Here is a 14,318-nt window from a genome sequence, read left to right as displayed (position 1 = left end):
TCACAAGCATAGGGATATACAACAAGGTGGGGGGGGAATGGTTATGTGAACTTGCTTAAGTAGATTGTTACTCAGTATGAAACCCTACCTAGGGCTCCAGGTATATGAGGCAGTGTTGGCAGTCACCTGTAGAATACCACTAGCTTCAGATTTCCATTTTAAGACCTTTGCGCACTTGATAGTTAAAACTGATTGTACTGAAGGTTTTGATGGTGTATCTGATATGTGCTGAACTGGTTTGAAAACTTTCAGCTGCACATGGGTCATTCCCATTGTTGTTGGCCAAACTTGGAGCTGTTCTTCCATTGCAGCACTGCAGAGAATAATCAGTAGCCTTCCTGTATTTTTATTTTATTTTATTATTTATTATTTATTTTATTTTTTTATATTTTTGTATTTTTTTATTTAGTTTTGCTAGCTTTAGGCTATTGCTTAACCAAGCAATGAAACTAATGTTTGGTGTCTCATTTGTGACTTCAGTGCACTCTGCTTTTGGGGAATGCATACTTAATCAAATGTAGACTGATGTAAATTTTAACTGTGGGTGCGGTCCTTATCAGAAGTAAGGAGAGTAATCTTTAACATGGGTTTTGCCCTTATGGAAGGAAAACTGATGCTTTGAGTGTCAGATTGTGTCCATAACTGTCCTCTGCCCTTCTGTGTAGGTTGTTTTGTGTTTTTTTCATCCTAACTTTGTCAGTCCTGAGATCACTTGAATGTAATGGAAAACTAGATTAGTGGGAAGCTGGGAAATTCCTTCTTACTTGTCTTTGCTGCTTCTTTGTCTTATCTGCTTTTGCTTGATGTATTGGTACTGCTCATAACTTCTTGAAAACAGGTCTATTTGAGAAGATTCCCAAAACAGTGCTGTTTGAAATTCTGCCTCTTTTTAGGAGGAGGGAAAAAAAGGTAGCTTTTCATTGCAGAAGCAGTTTGGAAGCAGGTGGGAGGCCTCCTAGTCATACAATTTTTTCTGCCTTTGCAGTGTGAAGTAAAATGTAACTACTCAAATTCAAGTTCTGGTGTCCCAAAGCAATGCATTACATTTTTGGGCAAACCTAGTCATCTCTACTTTGAAGATGCTGTGAGTCAGTGAGGGTATTTAACAGAGCAAAGCAGTTATGGTCACTACTCCTTGCTGTTATGTGCTCTCCTAGCATACAACTCGTCAGTTTTTGATGTGCGTTTCTTAGTTTAATTGTTGGTAGGTGATATTATCAGGTAAAAATAAGGTAGCACAGCTTTAAGATACCTGTTAGGTAGAACCTGAAGTAATGCTTAGTAACTGTGTACTATGACTATGTAAGATTAAAAAGTCTGTTTATATTCTGGTGTTATGCAGAATCAAATTGAATCTGGAATACAGCTGTGCCTAGATGTTTAAAGTTATTGAGAGAATGCTGCATCATGCACTCTTCTTCAGTATTATAACTGTGTAACTGGTAGGTTAAAGTCATGTCTTCAGTGAATAAAGGTGGTTTGGGTCCTTCCTTGTGGAGTGGCTAAGTCTGGAATAACATTGGTTTTCTTGAGTGCTCTCAATTTAGGAGAGTTCCTTTTATAACTTTGAAGGTCCAGTGCATATTTTTAGTGTTGCTTCTCCCTATAGTTGCTCTTGTGTAATACTTCCAGGTCTTATCATTTTGAAAAGTAAATAGAGTTGTATCTGTATGCGGCTTCTTATATCTAGATTTTTCATGTAAGAAATAGTTCCCAAAACAATGGGAAGGTATCACTACTTCCTTGCTTTCAAGAAGAGATGGGAGAAAAGTGAAATTCTGTAGCTGTAATGTATACAATACTATGACAATATAAATTCTTGTATGACATGTTGCCACTTTTATTTAGTAATTGCATACGTCCTATGCATGTTTTAATTAGAAAATCACTTCTTTATCTTGAAGATCACAGCGTAATTAAAAGGCCCAAAGTCTGTAAAGATGTCTGTTTCTAATTTAAGTTCTCAAGTGATTTTTTCATTGGTGAAATCATGGCCACGGGTAACTTGATGAGAGTTTATTGTTGCATTTACTTGAGACACAGGTTTTTGTTTATCTGAAGTAGGTGGGTTGTCTCTTAAATAACTTTGACAAGGATTTATGGTCTGTGTGGATATTGCCTTTAAAAGGAAGACGTGGAAGCGTCTTACTTTAAGATAGAATTTTACAACTATACTTTCTTTTGACAGCTAGAAGATGGACACACTTTATTTGACTACAATGTCGGACTCAATGACATAGTTCAGCTTTTGATACGTTCTGAATCTGAAGCTCCTACCACAGCTTCTATGACAGATCAGGATGGAGAAGTCAATCCCTGCGCTGTTTCCAACTGCAAGAACAAAGTCAAAAAAACAAGTAGTGGGTCTCCCAGTCAGCCGTCTACATCATCTCGCTCATTTCTCATTGATCCTGGCATTGGATTATACAAGGTATGTACAAGCTTTGAAAGTCAGAAGCTTGCCTTACACATGCAGGTTTTTTATTGTTAAAAGTTTTTTGCTTTTTTTATATAAATGTCTATATCCTAACTGCTTTCTTTCATGATTTAACATAAGTTCCCAGCTAGGGAAAGTAGACTGAACTTAGGTAGGTATCTCTGCAAGTTGTTGAAGCTTCACTGACAATTGCATTCTTTATATCAGAGAAGTTAAATTGAGTTAAAGAAATTACTTAAAAATTATAAGTATTTTAGGTGTTTTCAGATTTCAGTCATCTGGATTAAATCTGATTTTTTGATGGAGTTGCTTGGGGAAGAGTATTATAGTAAAGGTTTTTAATGTAATTTTGTTTAAAATAACTTAGAGTGTATGTTGCTGTACCAGGCTCATTAGTGTTACAGGCTTCAGGAGTGTTCATAAACTTAGATACATTGTGTTCTCCAAAACCTGTTTTTTAGTAAGTGGATTGTGGCCTCCAGTAAATTAAGAGTGCCTATGAAACAGTAGTACTGTCTGTAAAAAGAGGAAAAAATCCACAGAAAAGATCTGTGGGAAAGCGTGGCCTTTTCCCCTATCTTTTTTTTCCATCTTGCCAAATACTAGTTTTAATACTAATGCTTATCAGTCCTCTATCAGAACAAGATAAACTTAATGTAATACAATGTGATTTTATTATAGTTTGTTTAGAAATCAAGTATATCACTTCCCTTGTTAGTTTTTAGTACCCTTCTGAATTTTTCCATATTGTCATCTAGGATTGTACTAGAATTTAAATTAGAACAGAAAACATGCAATTTGCAGTTTGCTAGGTAGCTGGATGTTTAGCAAGATGTGTATATGAGGGTATGGTAGCATTTTTCCTCCTGGTCTGGAGGTGCTTTTTGATGAATAGTATCAATAGCAGTAATTCATTTGAAAAACGTCCAAGATTACAGAGAAAAAGAGAGATTGCACTGCCATACCTCTGCAACTTTCAGATACAGGAATGGTCTTATTTAGACCCTTCATCCAGATGAAAAGCTGTCTTGGTTTCACTTAAAACCTGAAACATCATGTAACAGTTTAAGGACAAGTAGTAAGTTACTTACTCTACCTTCCAACAGCATTCTTTCCAATGAGTTTTATAGCTTATTGTCTGAGAAGTCAGGGAGTCAAGAAATTAGTATCTTAAAATATGAAGATGGAAGCTTGTGTGCTTCCTTTTTCTTTTAGTCTCCACTTATTACAGTGGAAATAAAATGCAGTTCTTCAGTTCTGATATTTTAGCTTTTTATACTCATTGATTAAATATAATATGAGAGAAGATGGGGAGTACACTGGCAAGATGGAAGGCCACAGAAAATTGGTTGATCAAAGGAAACGAACATTTAATTGTGTATTTTCTGGAATGCTGTAAATGGTATCAGCTTCTTCTAAATGTTCTTATTCAAGATTAAAATGATAAACAGAACAGAATGGTCATGCTGGCAAACATTGAGGAAACCCATTCTGTTGAAGTCATGGAAATTTTGCCATCTCTACTACTAGGGATCTAGCGCTTCCTCCTTTATCTGTGATTTTTTATTTTTTCAAGCCAGCTTTATATTTTTAATATATGGAGAGAGAAAAAGTAGTTGGTGTATGGCTACGATCATTGTTCTTAGCTGTTTTGCAGATGACAGAAGGAACACTTGGTGGTTTTCTGCTTACAGAATCAGGGAAGTTAAAGAAATACATTCTAGCCAGTGATGCAATTCAAAGGTGGAGAACTTTAATAAAAGTTAATGAAAAAGACCATAAATTAAGGCATGTTAGATAGCTAAACATGTGGATGTGTTTATTTTTGTTTACCAAACAATAAGGAATTGTCTAGTTACAGGAAGGAATAATCTTTAATCTTTTTCTTAATTTTTTTTATAGCTGAGCAAAGTCCTGTGTTTCACTGGATCTGGTTACAGAGCTAGACTCAAGAGACCTGTTACTCCATGTTCTGAATAGTCTTTCTGTACTCCTTTCTGGTTTCAGCTACCAAAAGGAAAGGTGTAGCCAGTATAGAACATATCATAAGGAGAAAACAAAAGGTAGAGGTGAAGATGAAAAAAAAATAAGTGATAATTATTGTTAGATGGTTATAATAGTGACTTATGGTGACTATACAGAGTAATTCTGTTGATTATGTAAATCAGAATTTAGAAAAAATAGTCGTGGGTGTAACAATGTTCAACTCCTGGTCCTTATCGTTAAGACTGAGAATACTTAATAGTATCTGGTTTAAGAACTGGATTATTATTAGTAGTTTCTTACTCAGTCTGGTGACTCTATCCTGGGACCTGTCCTGTTCAGTGTTTTCACCAATGGCCTGCAGAGAAGGAGGAAATGCACTTTCTTGAAGTCTGTGAACACCAGCATAGCAGTGGGTAGTGTAGCTGGTGTGAAGTCAAGTCTGCTGTTCAGAAGGATGTAGGTGGACTTGGAATAATGAACTGCCATGAACCGCAAGAAAATCAAGTCCTGCACTTTGGATGAATAACATTCTCCCATGGTGCAGGCTGGGAGTGTGGCAGCCCAACTGGGGATTGGTTCTGCTGTAATGGTATCGGGAGCTGGTGTAAGATTGGCTGAAAGTCATCAGTTCACCATAGCGGTACCGCATGCTAAGAATGCATCAACAGGAGCTGGACTGAATTAGCAAGAACGCAGCCAGTTGATGAGCTGATTATTCAGCTTCATTATCAATTATGACTGATTATTCAGCTTCACTTGTAATTTGCTCTTCCACCTTCTGCATCCAACTTTGGGTGTGTTAGCACAAGGAAAGTGGTGACAAACTTAGCAAATTCAGCGGGTCAAGTTCACACCAAGATGTCCAGTTTGGCTGTCTCGGAGAGACCTAGGGCTTATTTAACTTAGAAAAAAGAAGGCTCTGGGGAAGACAGGACCTTCCAATGTTCTTCGAAGACAAAGCTTTCTACTGAGGTGCAGAACAGGAGGATGAAAGACAATATTTGGGAATTAGAAAGGGGTGGTAGGGAAATTAACTGTGATAAGGGTTGAAACAGGTTGCATTAGAGAAGGTGAGAAACTTCCATTCTTGGAACTTTTTCATGATATAACAGCCCAACAAAGTTCTGAACAAATTGATGTGAACTCAGTTCATATCTTGCTTTAAGCAGAAGGTTGGACTGGAGATCTCCAGAAGTACCTTTAACCTTAGTGATTTTATGGTCGTTGGAAATCACACTACTTCCTCCCCCCCCCCGCCCCAACTTATACCATAACTTTTCATCACTGGGTCTTCCACAGATTGGATGGTATTTCCTTACATCTACTCTAGAACAATGGCTTCATCTGGTGCTTCTGCCTGGTTTAGTTTCCAGTGTTCTCGTATCTTTTAAAGATTGTTGGTATTTCTTTAATTGCTCTGCTGCATAGCTCCTCTCAGCTGTGAGAGCCAAGTCCATTGGCAGCCATTTCTTTGGCCCTTCAGAGCATTTTAATTTCAAGATTTCCTTTGCAGAAAAAATAAAATAGTCTGTGGTTTTGCTTTGGAATATGTACAGTCTCTACTTGCATGCAGTATTTTTCTTTAATAATTAAAGGTGTGCTTGTTCATCATATGATGTCATTATATTCCTGTGAATCAGTTCACAGTATTGGTTTGGACTGAAAACATCCCATAAAACATCCCCATTGAACAGGTACTATGGAAATTTGCTCTTACTGAATTGCAGGCTGCTGCAGTTCAAGTGCAGGCAGTTATTTGTTTCATTATCAATCTTTGTATTGTGGTGATAATTGTGAAGTAGTTCTTTCAATCCTTTCAGAGAAAAGGAGAAGTAATACAACAATAAACAAGGTTATGATACTTCAAATCAGGAAGAAGGGCAAAGATGAGGTCTGTTTATATTCCTACTGTTGTAATTCTCACGGAAAAAAGGATCTGGCTTGATCTGTCCTATTTAATTTTTTCTAGTGATTTTTTAAGAGTTTAAAAAATGTTTGGGGATAATTGGTATATTTTCTCATTTTAGTGATCATAAATCATAACTGTTCTGTTTGCGACAGTTTGTTAATTTCGCAATCCTAAATAAGAAACAGTTGGTGTTTTGTTGGTATTAACATTTGTAGTTATATCACTGGATGCTGTTCTACAAACCAAAATGAAAGACGAACTACATTGATGGTTGTCTTTAGTTGGTAAATCAGTGTAGATACTTGCATTTAAACACAGTTGCAGAATGCAATAAGGCTTTTAGGTTGTTACACCAATGTTAGACTTTTTTCTTACCATAGAGCTCTGATTTTGTTTGCATCTTTACTTATCTTCTCCACGTACCTTTTGCTTTTCATGGGAAGTATTCTTTTATACAACTTGGTTTCAATCTTCTACTCCTCAAGAACTGCTCCAAGTAGGCATATTCCAGCTTATAATCAAGAGAAAATAAATCTATCAAAACAATTTTGCATAAAAGCAGACTTGACTGCATTTTTCTTTGAATTCTCTGCTGCAGACTGGATCTTTTTTCAGAAACAGAACTGTGTAAAATAGTTGTCTGATGTTCCTCAGTAGTCTTTGATGGTGATTTATTGTCTTTGCGCTTTGCAAGGGTGGGAAGCCTGTTTTGTGAGTGTGCATATCAAATTATGGAAGGATGCTTTTGGAAGGAATTATGGGAGACTGCACTGAATTTTATTTTTGTAATCTAATGATGGCTTGGCTGACATGGCTTCTCTGGCACTTTCTGAACTTCTTTCAAGTAGTCGCAGCAGATGAGGGACTCTTTAATAGTTTGTTTCTCAAGTCTGCTCTTCAGATAAAAAAGTCAAGAACCTTGTGCTACAACTAATTCAAACTCCTAAGGTTGTGTAGGGACAATACTTCTTCTGGGTTTCTTACAAGTGTTGGAATCCACTGCTTATATTTAAAACAGATTTAAAATGAGGCGGTTCTTTGATTTACTAGGCGACTGAAGTGTTACTCCTGGTAAAAACCTGTACTTCAGATACTGTAGTTTTTAAGAATAAAAAATAAAGTGTTGGAATTTTGTGGGAGAAAAAGGAGAGGATTGAATTTTGGAGACTGTTTTGAGAAGGTGAATGAAAGGAGAAGAGTAAAATTTGAAGCATAATTTATACATTGCTTTCTTGGGTTAAATTTGTTAGCTTAAACTGCTGTGAATTGAATGCTCAGATACCTAGAGAATGCTTAACTCTAAATAGTGGAAGTTGTTGAATGTGATGTTTTTTATTTTTTTTCTTTTGATCTTGTCCCTGCCAAAATGTATTATGGTTGTTTGGTTAATAGAAGCTAGCCTTTGGAGTTGCTAAGTATGTCCCTGCCACTAGTACTTGACAAAGGCTGTAGTTTAAGCCACATCTATATCGTAATTGTTTGTTATAGATGTTTTCTATGGCATGGCTGTGCAGTACTTCTGTTGTGATATTTTTTTTATAGTTGTTATACTGTGGATGAAACGTTCTTTAAATCACTTTTTTCGTAGTGTTCTCAATTATTAAAGAAACATCCGATTAAGTAGCTGACGACTTATGAAAATAAAACATGCTCTAGAACAATAAAGTGTTTTGGTTGCTTAATGCCACTATTATTCTGAGATATGTTGGGAGATAGTTCTGTTGCTTGCAGCTATAGGATTTTGGTTGACTGTGGTTGCATCCTTGTTAGACATGTTTTCTCCCTCTTTCCTCTTAAGTCCTGAGGGGTAAAAAATGTTGCATGGCAGAATTACAGAAGGTTAATTCATAATTCCAGCTTGGAGGCAGAGGAAAGTTTTAGAACCCCATGGCTGTAAGCTAGTATTTTAATGCTGTAATACTGTGTATGCGTGTATACTTGTTTTAGTCAAAAAGAACAATTGGTGAAGCAAGAGCAAAGGACAATGAAAGAGAAAGCTAACTTTCAGGCTTAAAAAAAATCACTTGGGCTCCTTTTCTAAAATTACATACAGGTTATATTCATAGCTAGTAAACATGGTGTTCATTTTGAACGCTAAGTATTTTTTCACTAGCTAACTGATGCATTTTTTGTGTAATTAAATAGCCTTTCTAATATAACAGGAAATTAATGTGTTGCTGGCCTGATGTTGAAGATTCTGTGTGGTCTTGGATGGAAGTTGCAGTGTCTCTCCTTTGAGATCTTCAAAACCCATCTGCACATGGACCTGTGCAACCTGCCATAGCTGACCATGCCTTGAGCAGAGGGCTGGAATAGATCATTGCTAGAGGTCCCTTCCAGCCTGAACAGTTCTGTGATTCTTCCTAATACCAAACTTTAGTGAGACAAGAACAAAATACTGAACATGCAGAGTGTTAATGATGTCTGTATGTTACTTGAACTTGCTCAAGGTCAACGAGTTACTGGTGTTAAATTTTTACTGATAACAGGGTTAAGCAGTTGTATAGTAGTTGTCTTACTCATTCTTAATTAAGGTTATAGAAAACAAGCATAAACTCATTATTGAATTTTCCTTTTAGATAAACGAATTGGTGGATGCCCGTGATGTCAGCATTGGAGCCTGGTTTGAAGCTCACATAGAAAATGTTACCCGAGCAACAAAGGGACATAAGAATGGTAAAGCTCAAGGAAAGAGTGGTAATACTTACAAAAGGACTAATGGAAGCTTAAGTCAAGACCATTCTAGAGAGAATGCAAATAACTTGGACAGTACACCATCCACATCTTATTCAGACTGTATGGACACTGATGAAGAAGCTATTTATCATATCAAGTACGATGAGTAAGTGCTCCTGATACTATTTTGAGGACATCACATATTGTTGTTTGGTTTGTATAAACCAAGAATTTCTTGAAGAAGCTTGGAATCAAAGAGAGCAAGTTCAATATTGCAACCAAGAAAAAAATATTAAAACATTTAAACACTTTTCAGTGGCTATAGTGAATATGTGGGAGTAATGGTATTTTTTTTCCATGCTTAAGTACTTGTCAAGTATTAGTTCGTCTTTAAAATTTTAAATCCATCCTTATTATATGAGAAGAAGAAACTATATATATAAATTTTCACTCTGGGTTTTTCCAAGAAAAGTACTCTTTTATTTATCTATTCCCTGTGTATATTCAGTTCCTCTCACTGGAACTGGAGAAGTCTCATGAGAGCAAATTTTGGTACACAGTTTGGATGAATTTTGTTCTAACTAGAACAGTTATGCACAAAATTGCAGGTCTGCATTGCTGACAAAGGTTTGTTTTAGAAAACTTGTGACTCAGGGCATGAAATTTATTCTGAATTGGAATGAGGACACTAAGGGAGGGTTGTGGGTTTTTTGTTTTTTCATAAAAACAAATGTTGGAGCCTTCAACATGTGGGCAGGAGTAGCCCCTCATACTGCACACTAAATAGAAAGTAATTTCTTTTGAAGAAGTTTTACACAATTTCATTTACTTAAGACTTTTTTTGAATTGTTTTAAACGGCATTTGCTGAAGCGTTGAGCTAAGCATCTAAATAGATTCTAGGGAATTTTTTAATTTTTGCTACTGGGAGTAGTAGAGCTACTGAGAATAGTAGAAATACTGTAGTTTGTGCAATTCAAGCTTAAGGTAGAGGAAGGCAAGGTGTATTCAGTATTAATTAAATACAGATTTCCAAAATACATTTTCAGAGCAGCAGTTTCAAGTTTAGTTAAGTGTAACTAAATGTAGTTTTGCTAGGAAAAATAAAAATACAGACTTGAATAGAGAACACTTTGCAGCTGCTGAGCACACTCAGTGTGCTTTTTTGACTTGATTTCAGATATAAAATTGCGTCTGCAGCTGTGTAAGTTAAAATGTTAGATAATCACAAAGATGAAAGCCTTAAACGGATTTTTCTTCAAAATCTTCAATCTTTCAAAAATTTAAGTACTCTATCAGGTATCAAATATTACAAGAAGTACATGGAAATAACTTGCTCAACCGATACAATCAAAATCAGTTCATCAAAAAACACTTTCTATGGTAATTATGTGTGCATTGTAGTTAAAGATTGGCTTAAAGATTACCTAATTTTCCAACACTGCAGATGTATGCAAGTGAGCTGTGAGCAAAAATTTCTTTAGAAACTTTTGTAACTGTTGCAGTGAAATTATGTTCCTCTTTTGTATATGGCCTGGTTTTTTCCCCCATTGCTAAAATAGAAATTGTTGCACAACACACCAGATTTTATCTGGCATATCCATACTACAGAAAAAGAAAATTTATGTTTGTGCTTCAGGATCTAGTTGCTCACTTTAAGCAGGTGGAGACAGTAATCTTCTTGGCCTTACTATAAGATTATGCATAGCAATTTTATGTTCATTGCCAGCAAAATTAGATAAGGTATAGGAACATAATGTTGCAAGATAGTTAAAGGCACAGGTATGTACTTGTTCAGTCTAAGGTACTGAATGTTTCAGTCGAAGATGCTGGCTATTGTGCAGAAAAAGTAACTAGGGGAAGACTTTCTGGAAAGCAAAACTTGAGCTTTTATCAGTTACTTGGTTTAACATGAATGTTACTGACCTTTGGTTAAAAATATTAAAAGGTCTCACTTCTTTTAGTGGTAATTAACATGAATGTTCAAATGGTAGTTGTTTGGGCGCTCACAGCACTTTATTTGCATCCATTAGTGTTTACCTCTGTCTGTATGCAGCTATCCTGCTGCTAGTATGTTCCTTATGGATAAAAAGGGAGGGCATAGTGTGCTTTACCACACAGTTCGTCTGTGCTCCAGAACACGTCTCATCTAATTTAACTTCTTGTATTTTTTGAAGCTCATACTTTATTATTTGTTTATTCTTCTGCACAGCTACCTCTTCCTGGATGTTCTGTTTTTTTAGGTTCAGGCTGTACATTTTGCTGCTTAACTTACGTGGCGTTTTCTGAGCTTCTTCAAAACACACGACTGCAAATAAAGACATCTTCCCTTTTATCTCCTGAAGAAAATGATTCTCTTGGGTGGGGTAATTTCAACTGTGCCTTGCCCACAATATTTATACTCCTGCAAGAGGTGAAAGCACTTGCATTCATCTGAAACAGAATAAAAATGGCTGGAAAGTGGAAAGCATAAGCCTTGGGTCTTTAAAGTCATAAAAATTACTTGAATACGTTGGAGGACTATATGTCACAGGTGGACATGTGTTGACAGCTTCTTAAATTTTTTCTGATGGTGATGTTTGAGTCTTGTTCTCTCTGCTTGTTTTATCCTTCCAGTTTGGAAGAAAATCTCACCAAAAAGGAGGCTGCAGCTGTGGGACAGGTCAGCTGTAGTGCATTAAATTGGTCTACTGCAGTTTCTTGGCTCTGAAGTGAGACCTTATGGTGATGAACAGCAAATACATTTTACTATGCCACGTGTTGTGGCAGACTTAATCTGACAAGAAAAAAAACACCTCAAACATCATCCTTTGGTGTTTTTTTCTTTTTTGTTTGGAACCTGTAATGCTTATAGCAGGGCTTGTGTAAGAAAGATGCTGGAAGTGTGTGCAACCCTATCAGGACCAGGCTTTCTGTTACTATATGCACAGTTCGTGCAGCAAAGTCTTCTAGTGCAGACCTGGCTCACCCTGCTCTCTCTGAAACACACAGATCCCACATGTTGTAACATGAATGGAGGTCTGAAACTGTTTTTTCCTTTCTTTCCTTGGCTGTGTCATTAGTATTCACACTGTATTCTGAGGTTTAGGACTGACTTAATGCATTGTTTGACACATCTATGTAAGAACTCTGTAGCTGAGAACTTTATTCAAAAGTGAAGCTTCACCTCAATCATTCCTGACAGGCACGGTTTAAGAGAGAAAGTTCATGCTTAGTCTAAATCACTGTAGTAAATTATATTGAAGCACACTTTCAAGTTCTTGAGGGTGGTGAGAAGAATCTGAAAGAACAAAAATAAGTTTTTTTTTTTTTTACAGCCTAAATGCCTAAATATGCCTGGAAATTGTGATGTGTTTACTCTCCATTCCCCTTTCAGTAAGGGTTAATGATGCCTTAGCCGTCAATTCTACTTAGTCCTGTGCCTATGCATCAGGAAGTCTGCATCTGTATTGGCTGCTAGTATGTTCCACGCTCGATCCTTGAAGTAGTTAGATTTTTAGGTCTTAACAGATTTGAGGTTACTTCTGGCTTTGGTCTTCTAGCCAGAGATACTTGGCAGTCCTATCAAGTGAAGAATCCAATCAACCATTAATTCTTTTTCAACAAGGTAACTTTTAGGTCACTCCTGAGAACAGCTTTTCTTGAAGGCTGAAGCAGGACTTGTGCCTTTAAGTGAGAAAGCTGGTCTTAACTGGTACTGCTATATTTGTGTATCACAAGTCCTGTGTAGGACTTTTCAGTTCCAGGTTTGCTAAAACCTACTTGTTTTAGTCTTCAGGCTTAAATAATTTCACAAGAGTATACCTCCTCTTGAGGGACAGGCTTTCATTTGTTCCTTTCTTCTTTCCATTTCCTTCTTAATAAGAGTGAATATGAAGGGGGAAACAATAGAAAACTTTTCTAGGAAAATGAATAGAGACTACAATGAAGAGAAAATACCTGTTCTGGATAAGGGCTTGGGGTAACTTTCAAATGGACAACTACCTTATGGCAAAACAGACATTTCCCAGCTGTGAGTGCTACCGATGTATTACATATTCCTTCTTTATTGTGAAAGATTTAAAAGATATGCAGTGCTTGGTTAAGAGCACTGTTTTTATCAGTGAGGTAAAGACCATTCATCAACCCTGAACTTGAATCTGCCTTCCTTTGTTACCAGCTTTCTTGGCATGCAGCTGTGGCAATAGTACTTTTAACTGATGGTCCATCTTCTGCAGTCAGTTTCTGAATGCAGGATTTTACCTGGAGGGCAGTGTTGTTTACAGGTGTTCCTATTTCTACCAACATTCTCTTCTTCCACTTCTGCCTTTTTATTCATTATTTCTGTTTTATTTTTGTCACTATCACAAACAGCCATTAAATACTTCTAAGGTCAAGGTGTGCAATCAGTTTTTATATGTTATATTCCATTTCATTCTTCTGCCCCAAGCAACTGTCTTCTAATACAGGTGAGGATGTGAACCTGTTTTGAACAGAAGAAATCTGAATCCTTATTTGAAAGGACTCATGAGGAATCCAGCATAAGGTCGGATCCTGAAGATAACAGTCTCCACCATAGCTTGTTTGCCTGCTTAAGAAACACTGTATGAGGAGCAGGACACTCAGTTGCTTAGTGTGGCACAATAAAGACATCTTACTTTGCTGTCATATGAAAGCTTTCCTGTTAAACTTGCCCCACTTCATATTTATTGCTTGTGCAGCACTGGCTAGTCTACTTACTGTCAGAGTTCTCACTCCGCAAGTGTTAGGGTCTTGATGGTTACCTCTTTCATGAAGTAGTGGAAAGAGTTTTTGATTGACAAACAGAAGCTCTTTTCCTTCTTTCTCCTGTTTTTCCCATGTAAGTTATTTGTAATGAAGGCTTTCCATTTAAGGTGATGCTCAATGCTATTCATAGGAAGGCTAGAGATGTTTGCAGCCTGACAAATGCCAGTATGCATACCTACACACAAATGATTAAGTATGGATTAAGTGTAGGTAACTCTTTTTCAGTGCAACCATGTTTGGATGATAACCTTTTCAGGTTTTATATCAGTCAGAGGTTTAAATTATACCTTGCGCTAATATCTGCATTATGTGTCATTAAGTGTGTTATTTGTGGTTAGTTATTTTAGGGCACTAGGTAGTTTAGCAAAGGGATGAATTCTTGGCATGTTTAATACTGTGGAATGATGTCCTCAAAGAACTCCTCTGAGTTCTTTGAGAACTGGAGGTAGTCTGAGGCTTCTTCGTTTCTCAGCCCAAGAAACTGCAGTCCAGTTCGCGTCTGATCTGTTTGGCATGTGTGTTGGATGCTTTTACGATCCAGTAGA

General features: G+C 36.7%; 1 protein-coding gene across 5 annotated transcripts in view; it reads left to right on the top strand.

Annotated features, from left to right (window-relative positions):
- The window catches only part of UHRF2 (ubiquitin like with PHD and ring finger domains 2), an 84,837-nt gene that overhangs the window by 12,754 nt on the left and 57,765 nt on the right, over positions 1-14,318 (top strand). For all 5 annotated transcript variants that reach the window (XM_083816592.1, XM_083816591.1, XM_083816595.1 and 2 more), the window contains exons 2-3: positions 2,189-2,431; positions 8,912-9,174. In XM_083816592.1, coding sequence (XP_083672718.1) covers positions 2,189-2,431; positions 8,912-9,174 — 506 coding nt within the window. The remainder of the gene's footprint in view (positions 1-2,188; positions 2,432-8,911; positions 9,175-14,318) is intronic.

This window comes from Anser anser (genome assembly GCF_964211835.1).
Source record: "Anser anser genome assembly, chromosome: Z".
Lineage (NCBI taxonomy): Eukaryota > Metazoa > Chordata > Aves > Anseriformes > Anatidae > Anser > Anser anser.
This window is presented reverse-complemented; position numbering and strand designations above follow the sequence as displayed.